The 24372-nt window shown below is 39.0% G+C and overlaps 1 protein-coding gene across 1 annotated transcript in view; it reads left to right on the top strand.

Moving 5' to 3' along the window:
- The window catches only part of LOC127447517 (collagen alpha-2(IV) chain-like), a 137617-nt gene that overhangs the window by 79960 nt on the left and 33285 nt on the right, over window positions 1–24372 (top strand). Inside the window, exons 5-8 of the mRNA XM_051709449.1 lie at window positions 18143–18277; window positions 19453–19497; window positions 20567–20683; window positions 20858–20926. Coding sequence (XP_051565409.1) covers window positions 18143–18277; window positions 19453–19497; window positions 20567–20683; window positions 20858–20926 — 366 coding nt within the window. The remainder of the gene's footprint in view (window positions 1–18142; window positions 18278–19452; window positions 19498–20566; window positions 20684–20857; window positions 20927–24372) is intronic.

Here is a 24372-nt window from a genome sequence, read left to right as displayed (position 1 = left end):
TACATATACAGTAAATGAACATACTTTCCAGAAGGCCAACAATTCACTAAAAATGTTTTTTTTTATTGGTCTTATGATGTATTCTAATTTTTTGAGATAGTGAATTGGTGGGTTTTTGTTAAATGTGAGCCAAAATCATCACAATTAAAAGAACCAAAGACTTAAACTACTTCAGTCTGTGTGCATTGAATTTATTTAATACACGAGTTTCACAATTTGAGTTGAATTACTGAAATAAATTAACTTTACCACGACATTCTAATTTATTGAGATGCACCTGTATATGATATAATGTATTTGAATTATTTGAATTAAAATATTAATGATATATTATATATTTTATTATTATTAGGGCTGTCAATCGATTAAAAATGTTAATCGAATTAATTAAATTATGTGCCGATTAGTTAATAAAATGAATTGCATATCAGTTACATAACATGTCACACATCAATTACATAAAATAAACATAATATAAAAATAATTCAGATAATTCAAATACACCTACATTTATTATGGGACGCACAAGTAAAGCATTGATCAAGGAACACAAAAGTGGCTTTAGAAGTCTATTTATTGTTTATTTCCATATAATTGAATATAGATGTATTTTTGACTTGCTTTAGACAGCAATCCATTTCACAATTTAGTCTGCATCAGCAATGCTTTGGTTGTATTGCGTCTTACTGGTTTTCAGCGTCTTGTAACCTAAATGATGCATTTTTAGGACACTGTGTCAAGTTATACATAGTTTAAAAAAAAAACATGTCTTGAGATCCCTGCATTCTGCTCACCATTCCAAATAGCTGTATTTGAGTGCAACAGTGTGTCATCTGTGAAAGGCTTTCAGTACAGTATGAATCCTGTGAGTAATATTCCTGTATTTGTGAAGTGATGTGGAGAGATTAAAGTATTTTGCAGATTCTGTCTGACACTACTTAAATAGTTGCAATAAAAAAGTTTAAACTGCTTGATGTCGTGAACTAGATATGTACCCGCAATATTATCTTGCAGTTCTGCACTTTTAAATGCACAGTGAGGATCACCCTGAAGCTCTCATACACTGAGATGCGTCATTCTGCGTTCAGGATGTGCATAAGTGGTTTTGTGCTGCTCTGTATTGGAGCCTTTCTTATGTCTTACATTTCTAATATATAATTATTTAGATTTAATTAATTTAATTAATTACATTTGAGAATTATTTTTCAAAGAATTGCACAGTAAACACTCAGCTGATGTGTCTGCCCAGTAAAAAGAGGTTTTAGTATAAAAATTTCAAGGATCATTGCGCAGCACCCATCCAAGCCCTGCGGCACCCACCGCACCTGCTCCATTTATTCATATCCAGCACATACTAATGATGTCACATGTAATCTCATGAAGGCTAGTATATTTCTTTTGCAATTAATTTTCTTCTGGTCCTGCCTTAGAGAATTTGTTCAAACATAGCATGAGGATAGACACCTGGAATGTCGTCTTCACATTCACTTTTATTGTAATCAGGATAAATTACTCATCTCCCCCTTGCCTGTTGCAGATGTTTTTAGCATAATAACATCTGTAATGTGTTGGCATGTAAGGCAGTTAGTCTCTCTTTTTTAAGAGAACCATACTTTTGCCTTAGTGTACATGACTTCAAAAGAATATTTCAGGTTCAATGTGAGTTAAAGGTGCTGTAAGTGATTTTTTTTATGGAATGGAATGCAGAAAATGTTCCTTCTCCTGAAAGATATAATTGAAATAAGTGTCCTGAGACATCTCACCAGTCTCTGTGACAGCACTAGACTGCGTAAACAGCAAACAATCATTCTTTGATCAGCCATTCAAAACACTTTGATGTGCTTTCTGCCTGTCAATCATTTTGCACTTTCTCATAGTGTAGTAGTTGAAGCAGATCATTCGGGTTTAACAACATTTTCAGATCGTAACAGTTGTCAGCTGAGGTTGCTATTTTGCTACTGTTGTGTTTGATAACCTTGAGAAGACACTCATGGTTATCAAACACTGTCCGGTGATGGTCTCAACGCTTTCTTTGGAAGGCGGTGTTTTGGAAGGAGGGGGCGTGTCTAATTCAACATCTCAGTCTCGTGGAAGTTCCAGAACCACTAAAATCGCTTACAGCACCTTTAAACTCTATTGCTGGTTCTGTGCGGTTGATTACCACAGTATCCTCAGTTTGTAAAAACAACTAATATTTGGTTTTCAGTAATGCTCTTACAATGGAAGTCTATGTGGCAAGTCATTGCATTGTGATCAATTTTAAATTACACACTATTTTGAAAATATAACAACAAGACTTTATACTGTATATGTACCTGTATGTACTTAGGGTTTCCTTGTATCCTTAAAAAGTCTTAAAATGTCTTAAATTCAGTTTTCCAAAATTTAAGGTCATAAAAAGTCTTAAATATCTTAAATGTTACAAGAAAAGTCTTAATTATCATTTAAAGAGGTCTTAAATTTGGGGGTGGAAGGATGGGACTTGTGATATGACCTAATGTGATTATCAAACTTCAAAAAAATACGATTCAATTAAATAAATGCATGCACTGCGTCTTTCAAAGTGAAAACGCAGCACTGTATTTTCTCCAAGTATGCTGGGGCTTGTGAGTGTTTCCAGCTGTTGCAGAGCAGTTCACAATCATTAGGCCATATAGGATTTATGACAAGCGATCACTAATGATCAGCTGTTGATGATGATGATATAATGTTGATGAAATATGACAATGTTTACTTTTAATTGTTTATATTGTAATACGTTAGAGATTATTGCAGGAGTGCACATTTTATTTCCCTTATCTGTGTGAATGAGCAGCTGGAAGCAGTGAAGCGCTTACATTTCAAAATAAGAGTCCACGGCGTATTTCAGCTTTTAAACGTAAAAGTTCTGCGCTATGAATCAAATCTTTTGATTCAGCTGGTTATTGGTATTTTGGTTGCACCGTAAACTGCATCTGGAATTTAATTCAATATAGACTCTTGTAGCCTCTGTCTGGCCCTCCCCATTACAGGAAGGATCGACTAAGAACATGTCATATAGGCCTCCAATTTTAAAAACTATTGGCAGATTAATTAATTAAAAGTTATATTTTGGTCATCCTAAATCGATTTGATCACTTAAAAGAAATGGATTAAACCACTGGAGTCTTATAGATTACTTTTATGCTGACTTTATGTGCTTTTTGGAGCATAAACGTTTTGGTCACCATTCACTTGCACATGTAGTAAAAATAGTAAAAGTGAATCTAATTAGGAGAGAGGTTAGTGAAGATGTACCTGCTGTTATTATTTAACATTTTAGTTACTATGAACAAACAATATGCACTAAAATAAATGTATGGTTAGCATTCTTTTCATGAGAAACCAACCAACAAGATGCTTGCAAAGTATTTGTGAAACTGAAGTTCTTTAATGTAAATCCAGAGATACTGTAATTTATTATGACATAATTTTGAATGTTATGAAAAGCAGTGCTATATATCACTGCTAAGGTATGTGCATATACAGTATGTTAGCATTAAATTATCTGGTCCATAAAATTATAGTTTCACATAATTTAATTTGCAGTATATTAATTTAGGTAGACTGCTTCGTTTGATGTCTGAATTTAAGGTTGCTTGAAAAGTCATTTCTGTTTGTGAAACAGCAAAGTGTGAAAAAGGAAAACAGAGTTTAGAAACCTGAGATAACTTGAAGCATCCAGTCACCAGATTAATTAATCATTCTCACCTTCACTCTGGTCACGTGTGTGTGTGTGCTTGGATGTGTGTGTGTGTGTGTGTGTGTGTGTGTGTGTGTGTGTGTGTGTGTGTGTGTGTGTGTGTGTGTGTGTGTGTGTGTGCGTCTGATGGAGGTCAGAGGGTGGATGATGAAGGAAGGAGTAGGCAGTTGCTGTCACAGTGTCAAAGATATATTGTGTCCATGCCAGGTTTGGGAAACTATCTCTCTCTCTCTCTCTCTCTTTCTCTCTCTATCTCTCTCTCTCTTTGTTTCTTTGTGTTTTTCATTTCCCACAGTAGTGTTATGCTGTTTTTGGAGTGTAGGAGTTTGAACGGTGGTGTAAGGAACATGCAGAACTGCTCTGAGGTTTCAGAGGAGCTCCTATGACTAATAGGACCCAGGGCAGGATCTGGAACTCACTACTGGTTGGATTTCTGCCTTGGAACATAATATTACACACTCATACAAGTGGGCAGGGAAACTTGGAATTATATTGAATTGCTGAGAAATGTGTGTCAAAAACTTGTTTTTTTTTCCTGTTATTTTCACAGTCCTTCAGTGTCAGAAATTAACTTCTTTATCAAGGGACACATTTGTTTTTTTTTTTTGTTTGTTTTTTTTTTTTACTTTTATCAGCGCTTTTTTTTTTCCTAACGGTATAAAAACACACAGTGTGTAATCCATTTGTGTGAAATACTTCAACTGAATCAATACATTTTTTAATAAATTCTTAATCAGAACAATTTAAGCCAAGTTGTGGCTGTTAATTACAAAACCAAACCAACATCAAATGCAAAAGTAAATAATGCGCAAGATATCATAAAATAAATTGTCAGCTAAAATAAATGTTAAATAACTGACCAGTCCCTTATGTTGTTTGGACAACAATGAAAATTAAATCTTATCTTGTCCTATCTTAGCAACTGTTGCCCAGCCACAATTTGCTTTTTTCCAACAAGAGTCTATGGGAGTAATGTGTGTTTGAGTAGCTTTTAGCAGCATTTTATAGAAATTATCCAAAAATTGTAAAAAGATGTTGTTGCTGGTTCACTTGTAGTAGTGACACAAGGTACCTAGAGATGATACTCACAGTGTTTTGTTTTTATTTATTTTTTTTGTTGTTGTTGTTGTTTTTGTTTGTTTTGTTTGTTTTTCTTTTTTTAAATAAATCTCCAGAAGAGCATGCTATGGATTAAACTGTGTCATTCCTCATTCCCAAATGAACATGTACAACCTCAGCAAGGACACCTACATTTGTTCCAAGTTCAATTAAAGCTAATAACGTAGCATTAATTAATTTGTGTATTGATTCAGGTCTTTGTAAAGAGTTCATCATAGTGAGTGTGTTATGTGACGTTATGAGCAGTTCTGTTCACTTACACTAATGTTATGAGGTTTGTAATCACCATAAAATTACGCTTTTCTCTTTTCAAGTGACTGTGATAATCGTTTGCCGCAATTCTAATTCACATTCTCCACAGTTTTCAAACAAATTACTGTGTAATTTAACCATTCCTATGTTCTGCAAAGCTTGTCAGATTAGCTAACGGTAACCAAGGGGGTGGAGCTTAGCGAAGGGTCAGTTGAGTTCTGTTTGCTGAACTAGGACACTGTGTCAAATTAAACTTAGTTTCATACTTAAAAAACATGTCTTGAGATCCATGCTTTCAGCTCACCGTTCCAAATATCTGTATTTGAGTGCAACAGTGTCATCTGTAAAATTCAAAAGTGCGTCAGTCTGCCCCGGATACGCTGGTCAATGTTTGATCCTGCATTCCTCCTGCATTAGGTTAGTAGTTGAGCTGCTGGTCAGGCATTTGTCTGGACTTCCTGCCTTTACTCTCCAGAGTGCTTCCTGTTTCCTGAGTCAGACTCTCAGATTAGAGCTACTGTTTGAAGTTTCAAGAGTGTTTCAACAGTTAGAGCAGCACCACAACATGTGACCCTGAGCTCATGTGTACCTCTGCTCTCTGTAATTGACTGAACAGAGAGAAATCAACACCAACCACTTTAAGACATCATATATTTTGCTCAAGGATAATGCGAATGGTTTGTTTCGGATTCTTTTGTTTACCATACAAAGTAGAGCTACTATGATTTTTGTTATATCTTTTTACCGGTAATCTGCCCTCACATACAATAGGCTATGTTCACACAGCAGCAGAATACTGTTGTCAGTCCTGTCCATGACATACAAGTGCTAAATACAGTTCTGTTTACACATAAATTAAAGCGATAACCACGTTATCTTGTAAGTGACTCACGACAAATTTTCATGACAACTAGAGCATCAACTAGAGATTGGCACATAACATGAGACTGCTTTCTACAATTGCCCTTCTGCCCACAGGGCCGTTTCTAGGCAAAGGCGAACGAGGTGGTCGCCTAGGGCGGTGGGGCGCCAATGAGGAGGCCACCGCCATGCTCCCTCTTGTGCCTTCACCTGTTCTCCATTGTCTGTGTTTGCATGTTCCACTACTTATATGTGTCTCCAGAGATTTAATGAAGTCTGATTATATATGTAAATGTGTTTATAGATTCAGTTTTTCAGCCCTCATGCATTGAATGAACAGCAACAAATGCAGCTTGTGATAGCTAAAAGTAATGCAAACATATATTTCATCTTTATGGCAGTAATTTATACAAAGTTATTTTGGAGAGACGTGCAGTAAGAGAGGCTGGTTAAATGAAGGTAAAATGAAACAAAGGACAGGAGATTGATTCAAAGAGGAAGAGATTGTGTGAGGCAGAGGGAGAGAGCAAGAGGAAATGACCTGTAGGTTTTAAGGCTCCACTCTGAACTGGAGAATCCTGGGATAGTTTCATTCTCACCTGGCACACCCAGGAGCTGTCAGTGGCTTGAACTAATGGCTAATTGCTTATTTCCTCCCCACACAAATGCACACTTGGGGCGATGTCTGTTTGTATTTTTCTAAATGCATTAATCGCTATTTAGCTGCCCTCTCCTCTTACTTTGGTGTAGTGTTTTCAGACTGGTTTTCTGACTCCCTTTTTACCTATTTCAGGACTTTTTGGGGAGAATGTTCCACCCAAAATGAAATTCTTTCAACACTTCTGTCAACACCTTGTTGTTCCAAACCCTTACGACTTTTTAAAGAATGTTCTGGCTGCAATTTTTCTTGTAATGAAAGTGAATGGGGACTGGTGCTATCAGGCTCCAGAAGACCAAAAAACACCATAAAAGTATCATAAAGTGACCCATATGACTTAAATGCTATTTTTTGAAGTCTTCTGAAGCTATACGGTAGCTTTTTTTGACGAACAAATCAAAATGTAATGCATTACAAATCTTTCTCCAATCAAATGTGGCATGTTTAGATGCGTCATGTCAGTTTTGATATCAATATCTACTTATATTTCAGTTTGTTTGACACAAAAACCTATCGAATGGTTCAGAAGACTTCATCCTCATGGCCCGGCCATGCCCTCCTCCTCGTCATATACCCCCAATGCCCAATTCAGTCTGGGGAAACCTCTGGCCTGACTTATTTATTTTACCATCTCTACTTCCCTGGTAATTTATTATTCCATTTAACAATCTCTACATCAGGGATCTGTTTTAATAAAACATTCAAAATAGAAAATTATAGAACTTTTAATGTTTATCACAAAGTGGGCCAGTTTACTTATTTTATTCTCAAAACATTACCTGTTTACACGCTGAAAGGGTTATGATGCGGGTCTCGTCAATGGTTTGGCTTTCCATTCAGCACAGTGAATAAAACAGGCTTCATGACTATGATAAATGATTTCTGCAAGAGTTAAATTAAAATGCAGGTGGGGACTTCAACATTTCTAAATTGCACAAATAAAAAATACATATTCGTCTCTCACTTGCTTTTGCTTGCGTGTCAGTGATTACCCCTCCGTGTGTCAATGATGCCGAGATCTATGTTTATATTTTATTAAGTTCATTACTGAGAAGGTTTGCCTGAAAACTTAGTAGAACCAAACAGCACAAGCAGCCTCAAGAATGGACACAGAGTGGCTGTATAACACTTTTCCTTGTGCAGAATATCACACTAGAGGTGCTAAATTTGTTCAAAGGGGAAAGCGAGAGCTAGAAATAGCACGCTCCCATGAATGGTTGCCAGATTGCACTAAATAAGTATAATATTAGGTGGAATATTTCCAATTTGTCCAAGTATAAATCTCTAATTGTGGGGTTTGTATCTCAAATCTGGCAACCCTGAGCATGTTAAACATTTGTGGAGGCGCATTAGGTCTCAATGCAAGATAACTGAAATATCCAATGAAAAACGCTTTAAGGATAAATGAGCCGCGGGCCAGATTAAACCATGTGGCGAGCCATAAATTGCTCATGTCTGTCTTAGTGCCTTCCTGAGCCTATTCCTACGAATTATTCATGTATTAGTAGACTATCTAACATTATATATGTTTCTTTCCTTGATTAAGATTTGCAAAACATTCTTGTTAGAGTACAACTACAAATCAACAGATCAAGTACCACAGCTGTCATCTGTCACCTTGTAAGCATAAGATTTCATGCTTACTGATAGTGGCATCTGGTGGCCGAGGTTGGTACCGAAGGGAAAAATCTCATGTGTTGCCTCTTAAAGAGAAAAAAAAATTATATAAAAAAAAAAAAATAGAAAAATAACACTATACAAATAAAAAAATAAAAATAATTTAGAAATAATAAAAAAAGTTGAGAGAAAAAAATAGACAGAAAAATTCTAGAGAGAAAAAAGTAGAGGGAAAAAATTTGAGAGAGAAAAAAATATTTAGACAGAAAAATTCAAGAGAGGAAAAAACATTTTTAGAGAGAAAAAAACTGAGAGAGAGAAAAAACATTTAAACAGAAAAAAAAATATTTGTAGGACACTGGCACAGGAAGGCACTTAAAACACGTAAAAAAAATAATAAAAAAAAATAAAAAAAATGAAAATACATTTTTATTTTTTATTTTTCACAGTGCGGTTCAGGGCTTCCATACTTCCTTTTGTGTTCAACAGACAAAAATAAAAGTGTTAGGGGTTTGAAAAGACATGGGTCCGAGTAGATGATGACAGAATTTTCCTTTAATCCTTTTTGGGTAACCCCTTCTTTCAGTTAAGGTACTGTTAATCAGAGACACCGGCTTCATTGTGTGTGTTTATGCAGGTGCATAGAAGGTTACAGCAGTTAATCTGAGTCAAGTCCTCACCACACAAACACATACACATTCACTAATCTGTGGTTCATAGGACACAGGCCAAGAACCCTTTCATCTGAGTGCATATGCTGTGTGGTGTGCCAGGAATTTGAATCAGATTTAAGTGCTGCAGATTGCCAGTGTTCATGTCTGTCTATCATTTTGTCTCTCTCATTTTAGCTAATGTACAGGTTATGGGAGAGCATTGCCCAGTTCAGTTGCTGCCAAAGCCTCATGAGTCATGACAGAAGAATATAGAAATAAAGATAAATGTTGCAGACAGGTTGAAATACTCTATATCACATTGTGTGTCCTGTCATAAGGGTGGAAATATGCAGGCAAGTGCCAGTTAGAAGCCTGGCTACAGGGTGAAGATTGAACGGACAGGATTGTGATGACATGAAGGGAGCCAGTCACTTAATGACAGTACTGTATAAATGTATCTAATGATCCTTGTTGAGCTTTTATGTGTTTATTATTTTATTCTTTCTATATACTTTTTTAAGCCTATTTCACCCTTTCTACATTTTTTTATTTTTTAATGAGGATCTGGATCTAGACCTGCATGGATAAGGTCTGTGGGTTCTCGGGAGCACAGCAAGCTGGCTTTCTCCTGCTAATCAGAACAGAGAATGTAGGTCAAGAAATCAGGAAGACACATTTGTGGAGACAGGGTGTGGAAAGGCCAGCAGGGTATTGGCTTGGTAACTGGTGACAGCACAGGGAATGAAAAATCTATTTAATATTTTCTTGTATCTTAAAGGGACAGTTCACCCAAAAATGAAAATTCTCTCATCATTTACTCACCCTCATGCCATTCCAGATGTGTATGACTTTCTTTCTTCTGCTGAACACAAACGAAGATTTTTAGAAGAATATTTCAGCTCTGTAGGTCCATACAATGCAAGTGAATGGTGGCCAGACCTCGGAGATGAAGTCAGCATAAAAATAATCTATAAAACTCCAATGTTATAATCCATGTCTTCTAAAGTGATCCAGTTGGTTTTTGGGTTAGAACAGACCAAAATATAACTCCTTTTTCCCTGTATATCTTGCTATTGCAGAATTTAGGCACAATCATGATTTCAAGCTCAATTACACATTGTAACACAGCTTCACAGCAGAAGGGAAGGAGAACACTGGGAAGCAGGTTTTCCAGGCTCAGGTAGGACTTTTAATCGGCCACTTCATTGCTTTACAACTTCACAAACACATCAGCTTCACAGGCACGTAGTCACTTAAACACATCAGCTTCACAAACATAACAGATTAAACGTAACAGCTTCAGGAGCACCGTAGCCTTCCTTGTGCCAGACTCTCTCTCCTACTCTGCTGGTGGCGTGGCTGCTTATATGCTGCTCTCCCCATGCTCACTGGAATTAGAAACAGGTGTTAAACATAATCTAGCTCAGGTGCAAGCTCCCTTACCGCTTTCTCTCTCTCCGGATGGACGCTTGACCAAATATTCTCACCGCCCGACTCAGGCCGGGGAGACATCCGGCCTGTCTACCACTCCCCCCATTTCTGGAAAGGAAGTTGGCGACAGCCATCTGCGCTCCCGGTCTGTGGACCACCTTGAAATTAAACGGCTGAAGAGCCAGATACCAACGGGTGATCCGCGCATTGGTATCTTGCATACGGTGGAGCCATTGGAGTGGGGCATGATCCGAGCAGAGGGTGAAGGCCCACCCCAACAGGTAGTACCGGACAGTGAGGACCGCCCACTTGATGGCGAGATACTCCTTTTCTACGGTGCTGTACTTAGTCTCCCTCAGCGAGAGCTTGCTGCTAATGTACAGCACAAGGGCACTCCTCCCCCTCCACCACCTGTGAGAGCACGGCCTCCAGCCCTCTGTCTGAAGCGTCCGTCTGCAAGACACAAGGGAGAGAGAAATCAGGTGAATGTAAAAGAGGCCCCCCGCAAAGTGCAGCTTTAACCTGCGTGAACGCCTGTTGACACTGCTCCGTCCACTGGACCGGGTCTGGAACTCCCTTTTTAGTGAGATCATTCAGCGGGCTGGTGACATCCGAATAATTAGGCACGAATCTCCTATAATAGCCAGCCAGCTTCAGGAAATGTCTCACCCACTTTTTGGTCTTGGGCCTCAGGCAGGTCGCAATCGCCGCAGTCTTGTCAATTTGGGGATGCACCTGCCCATGGCCCAAGTGGAACCACAGATACCATACCTTCACCCGCCCAGTCGCGCACTTCTTGGGGTTTGCTGTGAGTCCCGCTCGTCGCAGCAATCTCAGAACCACCCTCAACATGCTGCATGTGCCGCTGCCAATCAATACTGTAAGCAGCGGTGTACACCGAATGCTGTCTGAGGATTCGGTCCATGAGACGATGAAACGTAGCTAGGGCCCCAAACAAACTGAACGGAAGTGTCACAAATTGGTGTAATCTGAATGGTGTGGAGAAGGCTGTTTTTTTCACAGGAAATTGGTGTCAAGGGGATCTGCCAATAACCCTTTGTCAAATCCAGTGTCTAATAAAATCGAGCAGTGCCCAACCAATCGAGCAACTCATCAACGCGAGGCATTGGGTATGCGTCAAATTTAGACACCACGTTGACTTTTCTATAATCCACACAGAACCGTACAGACCCACAGGGGTGTACCAATCGCTGTGGGGTTCCTCTATTACTCCCATATCGAGCATTGCATCCAATTCTTCCAGGACCATTTTCTTTTTGTGCTCGGGCAATCGGTAGGGACGCTACGTACCACCACCCCTGGCTCGGTCTCAATGTGGTGCTGGATGAGGTTCGTACAACCCAGTAGATGTGAAAACATGTCTGCAAACTCCTGTTGCAACTTGGCAACCTCTGCGAGTTGATACGGTGAGAGGTGGTCCCCACAAGTGACCGGGGTGAAATGATTGTGTTTTGTATTCACCTCCAGCCCGAGCTCCGCCCTCTCTGGAACTACCATAGCCAATGTCACAGGGACCACCTCCCTCCACAATTTCAGGAGGTTGAGGTGATATATTTGACGTGCGCCCCCTCTATCTGTTCGCTTTACCTCATAATCGAGATCCCCCACTCGTCGTGTGACCTCAAAGGGTCCTTGCCACTTGGTGAGTAATTTGGAGCTTGATGTGGAGAGTAATACAAGTACCTTATCTCCCGGTGCAAATTCCCGCAGCCATGTTCCCCTGTCATACAGTTGGCTCTATCATTCTTGAGCTTGGAGCAAATTCTCTTGTGTTAGTTGCCCCAAAGTGTGGAGTTTTGCTCTAAGATCAGGAACATATTGAATTTCATCGATCACTCTCACCTGGTCGAAGGCATGCTTGAGGGTTTCGTCTCGCAACTGCTCCAAAGGGAAATCCCCTTCGGGAAATCCCCTGAGGATGGGAGGGGCTGCAGCCTCTCCCCCCCACGTCATCCTGATGTGGGGCAGATGAAGATGGCCCCGGCTCCGCCTCCCCTGCCAGAGCATTGCCCATTTCACATCTCATCGCTTTAGTGCAGGACCCATCCGCGCATATTCCCTTTAATACATTTCTAAATTCAGGCCAATTAGTCCCCAAAATCAGCAAATGGGTGAGGCAGGAAATAACCGTGGCCTCCACTCTATGTTTTGTTCCCCGAAATTTAATCACAAGGGTCACCACAGGGTAGTTGTGAATATCCCCATTCACACACTTCACCCTCACCGTTTTAGCTGTGCCCAAAGTCTCATGTTGAACCAAGCGTTGGTGGATAGTGGTTTGATTACAACCCGTGTCCACCAATGTTTGGTGAGTACCCCCCTTGACACTAACCGGTATCCGGTACGCTCCGGCCCGGTCGGGGGCAGCCATCTGGACCACCGTCCCCAGCTCCATCACAGGGCACTGATCCCGGAAGTGTCCTGGATCTCTGCGTCGGCGGGTGCCTCCACCTGAGGGGGTGAGTGGCGGGGCACCGTAGATGTTGACTGGGATGGGGAACTGGCCTTGGTGGTGGGACTCCTTGCCTCCGTGGGGCAGGAATGGGCTCTGGAGAGAGAGCAGAGTGATAGGGAAGAGGGGACGGGGAAGAGAATGGGAAAAACACAGGGGGAGGGAGAGTAGGAGGGCTCTTCCACCCTCGGGTACGCTGCCATATGGTCCTCTGCCAGTCAGACAGCTTCCTCCAACGATGCCGGGCGGTGGCACTGGACCCACTCCGCCGTTCCTTTTGGCAGTCGATGTATCAGTTGCTCCAGCACCACCTGATCGACCACTCCCATGACGTTGCGATCCCCCGCCAGCAGCCATTTCCGGCATGCATCTCGGAGCCGTTGGGTGAAGGCTAACAGGTGGCCGGTCTTCTCCAGCTTCATGGACCAGAAGAGCTGGCGGTACTGCTCTGGACTGTGGCCAACCCACTGCAGGATGGACTTCTCCTGGCCTATGAAGACCTAAAGGTTGTCCACCTGCAGTAGTTATGCAGCAAGCTGGGCTTCCCCGGACAGCAACGGGAGGAGCCTGGCCAACCACTGATCACACGGCCAGCTCCAGATCTCAGCGGTCTGCTCAAACAAGTCGAGGAAGGCTTCCGGGTCGTCCTCCGCACCCATCTTCAGAAATGTGGGCGGGGGCAGCTGTGGCTGTCCGGGGACGCGGCCGGGGCCCTCTCCTGGTTGAGGAGGCTCTGAATCGCATGCCGGTCCTCTGCCTGAGCTCGGAGGATCTCAAAGAACCGGCGGTCCTGGTCTTGATGTAGCTCATGCAGGGATTGTTGGTGTGTCTGGTCGGCGAGGGACTTGAGGATCTCGGCCAACTGCGAGGACTCGATGGGGCGTACTTCAGGTTCTCGGGTTTCGGCACCAGTGTAACACAGCTTCACAGCAGAAGGGAAGGAGAACACAGGGAAGCAGGTTTTCCAGGCTCAGGTAGGACTTTAATCGGCCACTTCAATGCTGTACAACTTCACAAACTCATCAGCTTCACAGGCACTTAGTCACTTAAACACATCAGCTTCACAAATATAACAGATTAAATGTAACAACTCTCTCTCCCCCTCTGCTGGTGGCGTGGCTGCTTATATGCCACTCTCCCCATGCTCACTGGAATTAGAAACAGGTGTTAAACATAATCTAGCTCAGGTGCAAGCACCCTTACCGCTTTCTCTCTCTCCGGATGGACGCTTGACCACGCCCCCGCTGCCACACACGTCCTACTGCTTGATGCATGTGCAAGCACTAGATGGCGCTGTAGGAAGTGTAATCAAGCTTAAAATCTTGATCGAGCCTAGAGACTGCTGATGTCAAGATGTACAGTGAAAAAAGTTACACTGGTCTTGGTCTGTTGGTTACATTTTGGTCTCACCCAAGACCAACTGGATCACTTCAGAAGACATTGATTTTAACCACTCGGGTGATATGGATTAATTTTATGCTGCCTTTATGTGCTTTTTGGAACTTTTGGAGTTCTGGCCAACATTCAGTTGCATTGTATGGACCAACAGAGCATAAATAGTCTTCTAAAAATCTTTGTGTTCAGCAAAAGATAGAAAGTCATACACATCTGGGATGGCATGAGTTTGAGTAAATGATGAGAACATTTTCATTTTTGGGTGAACTAACCCTTTAAAGGCTTAGGGAGCACAATAATGTATCATTGCACTTGCAGTAAAATGGAATACTTGTTTAAATCTCTAACCCAGAGTATGAGGGATAGTAATAGTTATGCTTCATTTAGCAAAGACTGCTTATGACCACATGTGGCAGGTATGTTCTTGCTGAATATTAAGTGAGTATGTGGATATTTGGCAGAGGGCAGAGGTTAAATGTGGCTTTTAAGAAACAGAGGAGAGAACAATGTTTGGTGAACAATACATCTGCTCTGCCAATGTAGTTTGAAGGGATGGTTAAAGGACACAACTGAGCACAGTTACCTGATACAGTTGGCAGACTCACTGGAACAAGTTTAACCTCTTATCAGATGAGAGATCAAGCCAAGGAGACAGATATGCATAAGCTCCCGTGTTTATACTCTGTGACTTTTTGCTTGCATTAGTATGCATTATGCATATCTGTCTCTGTAGTATAGTTAAACATTGCAATGAGCAGCCTAAAAATCTCTGTCTCTCAGGGGTCTTAGCGAACGTGTTTTTGTGTGCGTCTCACTGATAACAGTTTTTCTATGTAAACATGTGCTAGACGGCCACCACTATATGTGCGCCACGTTTTTAAGATGCCATGTTACAAGAACTTACATTTTTAAAACGTGTTTAAAAAAACTCTATTCTATGTCCTACTGGATCAAGCTTTTTTTTTTAGCTCCAGAACATCTTCAGTCTGAAAGGCCCCTTAATGTCTTTGTAATGACATGCATCATTTGAAGAACACTCTCAAAATCCACGTCAGTGACATTCCACTGCTTTAGAATCACACTGCCTTTATATACTGTATAGATACTATTATTTTTATATTATTTCAATTTCAGCAGCCCCTATATCATTTCCATTTTTTTCCAAAGCATTTCAGCATGTATTAACATGACATATAGGTTAAATTAAATGTGTCTTGTGAAAAAAAGACCAAAACAATGAACTAGTAATGCCAGTGTTTTAATTTTATACACATTCTGCATTAGGCTATTTTATTTGATCCATCAGTCATGTTCTCTTTCCAGGGTATTGAGACATTCAACATGCTCCATTTCCATTATAATAAATTGTACAATCATGAAATGTTTTTGTATACTCTCACTTGAGTTTTAAATAAATTATGAACAGTTTGTAATATATTATGTCTCATTTTCCTTGGACAAATCTAATGTTTCTATTTTATTTTTTTACTGTAGCACCATGGGAATATCTGCTACATTTTACTAAAGTATCCATGCCTTGCAGCACCAAACTCAGTACTTTGGCAAATAAATTTGGTTTATAAATACAAATTCAGTTCTCACAGTCCACTTCGAATTCAGCCAGGTCATGACATTGTTGTTTTGACCCATGCTAACTACTCATTTACACAGTTCCTATGATGCCAGGTGGTTGACCCAAAATACATAGGCTGTGTCCTGAAAAATGCTACCTATGCATAAATGGCCTTCTTCAAATACCGACCAGATAAAGGCATCTTAGTAAAAAGAATGTTCATGTTTAAGACACTGCCAGTGCTTCACACTTGCTCAATATTAACAGTAGCCAGCCCTTGTCTCTGAGGTCAAAGGTCAAGAGGCCTTTAGAGCAAGAGAACACCTCACGCACATGCTTCATGTCTGTTTGACTGTTGAGTACCTTAAGACTTATGTATGTACTGTATGTGACCCTTTTTATGAAAACCTAAAACCAAAGTAAAAGATTTGTTCTGGGCTAAAATGTTGCATTTTGTTTAGTTTTTAGATAAACACATTAGAACCACTTTTAGAACCACATGGATGTTATACTGTATTCAAAAGGAATGGTAGAGATTGAGTGAAGAGAGGAAAAATTAGTGGCTATCATACAAGTAAAATGAGTGGCAAGTCATTTATTTTCAGTGAAGAGTCGCATATGGGGCTGCAAGGAGTGCCAACTCTCTGTAGAAGTGTTAGCTTCGAATGAGTTGAACTATTTTAACTTGTGTTGACTAGACTGTATGTGACCATCCAAGTATACCTCCAAGTAGAATTTTTGCCTAGGGCCCTCATATGCTCAGAAATGGCCCTGCCACAAATACTCTTTCCCATTCAATGACTTTAATCAATATTCTGAGAATAAATTGAAAGTGCATTATTACTGCCACCAGGAGTCTCATCCATAGGTCGCAGACAGTGAAAATGGCGGCTCCATAATCCTTATCATGCAAATCAGTCTCTTCAACCAGTCTCTTTCTTACATGTCGAATATCCAGCACACTACCCAGATGCCTCTTTTAATCTGGGATGTTGTTTTATGCTCTGTTGACATTTATGTGCTTTGTGTGAATGGCATCATATATGTAGTATTTTCTTTTACCAGACAGTGCGTCTTTCATGTTCTCTTGTCTCATTCTTAACAGGATCTCAAATCTGTTGTTGTGTGTGTACTGAGTAAGGATTAAGCGCAAGAGTGCGCGAGACAGCAGGGCATCTGTTTATCAATGCATTCGATCAGAGTATAACATGGGGTTTGTTTAGACTTCAGTTCTACCCATTACACATCTCAAGACATAAACAAACGAACATAATCCAGAGCCATAATGATCCACCTTGTACATAGTCTTGGGAAACCAACCTCTCATCCACCACACTTTATAATGATACAGAAAAGACCCAAATCTGTCTGCACAGAGTCTATTAGAAATTACTCTGAATTGTTGTCCTTCATTTGCAGACTTTGGTGGTTGCAGACTTATGCAAATGATATTAATTCACGTTAATCATCCAAATAAATTTAAGCAGTCTGTTTACAGTAACAACAAATATATGGCAAGTTTAGTATGACCAAACATGCTAAACATGTCATACACTCAAAATGTATATGCAGTGTTTCCTTAAGAGCACTGGATGGCGCTATAGAGCCTTAAACTGTGTTAGCAGAGATTGCCCTCTAGTGGTCATGATGTTTAATTTAAAGAGAAAAAAAAATCCTTCTCTGGGCAAATTTATTTATTTATTTATTTATTTATTTATTTATTTATTTGTATTTTGTTTTATTTTTATTTTTTTTATTTTATTTAATTAATTTTTTTTATTTATTTTTTTATAATAGGCATTTTCTGGTAAGTGGTAAGTGCATATAGAATTGATATAATACATTTCCCTGCACATGTTATGATTATTTTATAATTCTTAAGGTGGTTTTATTTGAATTATTAAATTCATTTTTATCATTTTATAATTTTCCAAAAAATGATATTTTTTCACCTTAAACTTTACTAAATATATTGAGAAGATGGCGTGTTTGTTAGGGGTCTTCTTCAACAGTTAGGACAGCATCAGTATGCATGTTTTACTTGTTTCAGTTTACACTTGTTTATTATTAACACATTTTTATTGGTCAATATAAGGTTAATACCATATAAGGGAAATGACAACAATGCATAATGGTACATCCATAACAGACAGTAAAATCAATCACACCTTTTATGATCTCTGTGTGCTGCTGCTTTGTGGTGTTGCAGTCTGCAACTTCATCAGGTGTTTATCAGTCATATGATGAGTCCCATATTAATGCAAATGTAAAAAAAACAATTTTTGCCTTTATTATGTAGTTTGCATGTCATATTCTAAAACCTTTTCACTCACTGTAAACACACACACTTTCATCTGATTAAAATCTCTATGTTGCATCTGATCCTCAGGGTTTGCCCGGTTTCCTAGGCTCCCAGGGCCCCACAGGCCCTCCAGGGCGCCAAGGAGACCCAGGCCTCCAGGGCCCTAAAGGAGAGAAAGGAGACCATGGCAAAGGAGGTGCCATGGGTCCAAAAGGAAGTGTGGTGAGTCTCTCAGTCTAATGTAGATACATTTGAACTATTTTACATAGATAAATTCTGGTGGTCGACTGATATGTTTGTTTTAAGCTGACTCTACACTAGCTGATATTTCCAATGATTTTCAGGTGTTAGCTTCATTAACCGGTCAGGAATAGGGAGACAGAGCACCCATTAGCACCTCTCAGCACGAGGTGTTAATCACTTGACCGTCGGGACTCCCTGCTGAGTTAATGGCTTCAAGCACTGAAAAAACACATCTTTTTTTGTTTGAAAAAAATCATTCAGTCACTGAGAAGAACTGATAAGATGACAAGCTGATCTGAACTTTTTTTATCACACTTAGCTGCATATCATCACAAACGCTGATTAAAATCCATAGTGATTCTGTCATTCTGCAGAAATAATACAAAAGTAACTAATGACGGATAAAAATAACCTTGACGGACATTTTACTGTTTTGGTGCATTTTAAAATATATTTTATCCCCAAAATATTTACAATGTAGCATTTTCTTCATGGTCTGAAAATCACTCTACTGCAATTGCAATTTTACTCATGTTGGTATTTTGTCAGAGAGAGATAGTTGCCGTGATTCGTTATGTGTGTCACCCCTCCACCATTTTTAATCAGCAAGTGTGTCATACCTCTGACCGAAGAGAGCGAGATCTCAGAAAAATTGTCTGCATGTGTGACAACCTCGGCCAAAACTAGTTGTTTTGAGTCTTTTAGTGTAGAGCCAGCTTTAGCAGGGTGGCAGATGGCCGATGTAATGTTATTTAAAGATATAAGATAAGATATACAAAAAATAGCTGAATTTAAATGGAAACTTCTTTTATAAAATATTTACTCAAATTTCAAATAAAATGAAATTGATCTCTGTTATCAGCCAATTAAGCACATATAATTGTCATCCAATGTTGATAATTTCAATATAGCCAAATATCAACCGATTAATCAGCCTAATCCATGCATCAATCTGTCATTAATAAATACCAACAATGCTTATTTTAATGTGGTTTTGATTTCATTTTAAAGAAAATAATGTGAACTGACAAGACATAAACCTTATCAGCCCTTTTAAAACATACTCAAGAGCATCTTTGAGAGAATGAGAGAGTTTAAAAAAATAAAACCTTTATGGAGGACAGTGACGTGAAGATGTTCTTGACTTTTTTTAGGGAATAGAGGGGGTTCCAGGGTTTAGTGGAGCAGATGGTGTTCCGGTAAGTATGTTTTTGTACTGTATTTATTCAAAATATTATGTTTTAAATTGGAAACATATACTCTACGTACAATAAAGCAATAAGCCACAAGTGATACAGTGATTTTGCCACGTTGTAAGGGGGGTTTTTAAGGCACGATACAAAGTGGATTATTATACAAAAGAAGCAACAACAATATGATAAAAGAAACCAAAGTTCAATAAATACAGTATTTCAATGTATTCAAATTAACAATACTTTATTCAAATTAATAATGAATAATTAACAATTATTCTGGCATGTATTATAGTTAATCAGCCTAACTGTTGGCTGTTTACAGTTACCAAGCAACTTAATAATATAAAATGCACATCACAGATGTGTGTTTGTGACGAAGAGGAGGGCGTGGCCGGGCCATGATGGAGCACGGCCGGTGCTGATCAGCTGATTCAGCGCTGGCCATGCTCCATCACGGCCCGGCCACGCCCTCCTCCTCGTCACAGTGTTTATCTGCATTTTTCAAACGGCTTCAAATGTGGCTCTTTCCATTAGAATTGAGATTTGGAAATATTTGTTTTATAATATACCATAAATACCTTTCCTCATCCTATAAAATCTAAATCAAAATGTTGTGGCTTTTAGTTCATGTCTGTTAGCTTTGAATCTATTGAAGCTCATCTATATGCTGCAAAATTCACTTTTGTATGCATTTAAAATGTAGTCTCTCTTCTGGGAATACAGACCAAAAATATTGATGACTCGTACTGCAACTCACTTAATTTGTCCAGTCATATGCTCTCTAAAACAAGAATGTCCCTCCCCTTTATATCATCCACCTCTGACTAGCAGTAGCTGGTAGCAAGTCATATTCATGGCTGTGAAGTTAGCTAAAAGCTATTGGCTTTTCAAAAAAGGGGAAAACCCTTTGATCTGTCTAACTTCCTGTTTCAATAGGAAAAACATAAATGCGGGAAAGAAAACTGAGCTTGTCCAGCTAGTTCACAGGGATGTTAAAAATTCTGTGTTTATTGTGCATGTTGAATTCACCCTACATGAATCATTGAAAGTGAAACAATAAGTCTCTCATCAGGGTCATCCAGGGCCATCTGGTCCTCGTGGAAAACCTGGAGCTGACGGTTGTAATGGAACTCGTGGAGATTCTGGAACGCCAGGCATTCCAGGATCCAAAGGCGCCCCTGGAATATCAGTATGAACATTAATGTTTTGTGTGTGGCAGAAAGAATTATAGGGACATTGAGACAAAATGTATTGCATAAATAACACTTAGACCCTCCTAACCCACAATGGATTTATTTGTTCTTTCTCTTTAAATCACATTCTATTTATGTACCCATCTATCTGTATGTTTGTTCCTCTGTAGGGCTACAAAGGAATGAAGGGGAAGAAGGGTGAACCGTTGAATATTGAGGTCTTTATGGAAAGATACAGGGTAAGATGGGGGGAAAAAAGTTTCTCTTGTGGGGTATCTGTCAGTGTTTTTACCCGGAGAGGGGTTGCTCTTTCATAGCCCAGGAGACTTAACCTCCTCAGACCCGAGCGTAACTGCTGTGTGCATTTTCCATGTCCCTTTTTGATTTAATAAACAAGCAAATAAATAAATAAATTCTAGAGCAAATAGTTTTCCTAAAAATGTATGTCCACATATGTGGACAGCGGGACTAAGTTGTGAAATTTTAAATAATACCAAGCTATAGAAAGTCATATTTGTTCATCAAATTGTTTATTATGTTTCTTGGAGTGTTGGTTATTCATGTTTTTGAGAAGTTACAGACATTACATCAGAAATTAGCATAATTAATTCTGATTCAAAGTAATGGCCAGCATCATCCAATCACTGCCAACCATGTTAAAATAAAATGTAGAATTATAAAATTCTGAATCTGTGTACTGATTGCCATTGTCCCATGTCTGTCAAAGATGTTGAGTGGTCCAAACATCATCTGCAGCCTGAAGCTGAACTTTTGGATGGATTTTAGGATCGAATGCATTTAGCTGCATAAAAAGCTATAGGATGCTTCCTTGCTTTTGGATGAACCTGTTTATTCTCAATGGGAAAATGCACAGTAAATATATAAGAATGCATTAACTGATGTTAATGAATAGAATCGTACTGCACAGAGATAACAAAATTAAACATAACAAAATGTATATTAAAATAAAGCTACATGACCCACAGATGTGTTGAGTTGAAAATTATTCAAAATAACTAACATGTTTTTCTGCTTTTGAGGAAATGTGGTGCCAGTGTCCACATATGTGGACATCATGTTTATCAGCGTGCTGATGCTTGAAAAATGAATGGATTTTTTAAAGCGCCATATTAAACAAAACTAGAAACTCTTTACACTCAACAGGTTTCAGTGAAAAAACTCAAAGAGGTTTCTTACCAGAGGCACCTTTGTTGGTGCTGCATCCGTTGGAGCGCTTCATGGAAATCGATGGCATGTTGTTGTGTCACGTGACTCAGTGCGGCAGAAGTTTAACCCTTTAAATGATAGTCTGGAGTCTTGTGAACATTATGCAGATGGTTTTTATTCATTTAAATTATGCACTGCATGTAGCGAATCCAAAATAGTGAGTCCTCGCTTGAGGCCTTGTGGTTGCACAAGGTTAAAGGGATCATTCACCCAGAAACGAGAATGTTATTTTCATATACTCACCACATGTTGTTCCAAAACCACTTCTTTCATTCTTCTGTGGAACACAAAATGAGAAGTTAGACAGAATGTTAGTAGAATGGTGAGTAAATGATGACTGAATTTTCATTTTTGGGTGAACTAACTCTTTAAAGGAGCTTTCAGTTATGTTTCATTTAAAGGGATAGTTCACCCAAAAATGAAAATTCTCTCATCATTTACTCACCCTCATGCCATCCTAGATGTGGATGACTTTCTTTATTTTGCTGAACACAAATTAAGATTTTAGAAGAATATATTTTAGGTCCATACAATGCAAGTGAATGGGTACCACAATTTTGAAAATTAAAATGCATATAAACACAGCATCCTTAAGAATCCTTAAGAATCCAGTGGTTAAATCCATGTTTTCAGAAGCAATATGGGTGTGGGTGAGAAGAAAGTGAAAGTGGAGATTGATAGTAAAAAAAGACTTAAATATTTTTTGTTTTTCACCAACACCTATCATATCACTTCTGAAGATATGGATTTAAGCACTGGAGTCTTCTGGATTACATTTATGCTACCTTTATGCCATTTTGGAGCTTCAAAATTTAGGTACCCATTCACTTGCATTGTATGGACCTACAGAGCTGAAATATTCTTCTAAAAAAATCTCTGTTTGTGTTCAGCAGAAGAAAGAAACTCATACACATCTGGGATGGCATGTGAATAAATGGTGCAAGAATTTTCATTTTTGGATGAACTATCCCTTTAAGGATCAACTTTCAAGTATCAAGATGTTCTTAGGAGAAATTAAAATAGATGCAAATGAGACAATTTTTGTCAAACGGTAACAGAATAGAGCTATAAAAATAAATGCGGATAGCAAAGCTGAGATAATTTGGTCTTTGACAAATCTGATGAGAAATCTTGGATATTTGATTCCTGACTTTGGTATCTTGGCAGATCTAAGCACAGTATAAAACATTGTTAGAATCTCCTCTGAAAATCTAGAAGAGACATGTGTGAGATTACTATTGTGGGGAGATAATTTATTCCATTTAATTCATTTAATTTTACTTTTCCCTGTTTTATTTATGTGTTAAATCCATATTATATTAGTGCCTTGAATATCCTGGTGTCACATGAATAAGGACACATGAAGGAGAGTGAATGTTGGAGAATAACAGGTCAAGTTATTTGGTACCATTGTGCGTCTGGCAATAGATAAACAGAAAGAAGTTAAAAGATGGGAGCTTTTGTGTGGGGGATAAAATTGGAGGCTGAAGAGTGTGTTAATAATACTTTTTTGACTATCGACATAAAGTGTGGTCCAGTTTGCAGCTTAGAATATTCAGAATATACACTGCCGGCCAAAAGTTTGGAATAATATACGGATTTCGCTGTTTCGGAAGGAAATTGGTACTTTAATTCACCAAAGTGGCATTCAGCTGATCACAAAGTATAGTCAGGACATTACTGATGTAAAAAAAACAGCACCATCACTATTTGAAAAAAGTCTTTTTTGATTAAATCTAGACAGGCCCCATTTCGAGCAGCCATCACTCCAACAACTTATCTTTGAGTAATCATGCTAAATTGCTCATTTGGTACTAGAAAATCACTTGCCATTAAATCAAACACAGTTGAAAGCTATTTGATTCGTTAAATGAAGCTTAAAATTATCTTTGTGTTTTTTTTTTTGTTGCCACAGTATGCAATAGACTGGCATGTCTTAAGGTCAGTATTAGGTCAAAAATGGCAAAAAAGAAACAGCTTTCTCTAGAAACTCATCGGTCATCAATGTTTTGAGGAATGAAGGCTATACAATGCTTGAAATTGCCAAAACAAAAAAACAAAACAAAAAATGAAGATTTCATATAAAGGTGTACACTACAGTCTTCAAAGACAAAGGACAACTGGCTCTAACAAGGACAGAAAGAGATGTGGAAGGCCAGATGTACAACTAAACAAGAGGATAAGTACATCAGAGTCTCTAGTTTGAGAAATAGACACCTCACATGTCCTCAGCTGACAGCTTCATTGAATTCTACCCGCTCAACACCAGTTTCATGTACAACAGTAAAGAGAAGACTCAGGGGTGCAGGCCTTATGGGAAGAATTACAAAGAAAAAGCCACTTTTGAAACAGAAAAACAAAAAGAAAAGGTTAGAGTGGGCAAAGAAACACAGACATTGGACAACAGATAATTGGAAAAGAGTGTTATGGATCTTAACCCCATTGAGTTTTTGTGGGA

The sequence above is a fragment of the Myxocyprinus asiaticus genome, chromosome 10 (genome assembly GCF_019703515.2).
Source record: "Myxocyprinus asiaticus isolate MX2 ecotype Aquarium Trade chromosome 10, UBuf_Myxa_2, whole genome shotgun sequence".
Lineage (NCBI taxonomy): Eukaryota > Metazoa > Chordata > Actinopteri > Cypriniformes > Catostomidae > Myxocyprinus > Myxocyprinus asiaticus.
Note: the sequence above shows the minus strand (reverse complement) of the source record. Positions and strands in the feature narration are given on the sequence as shown.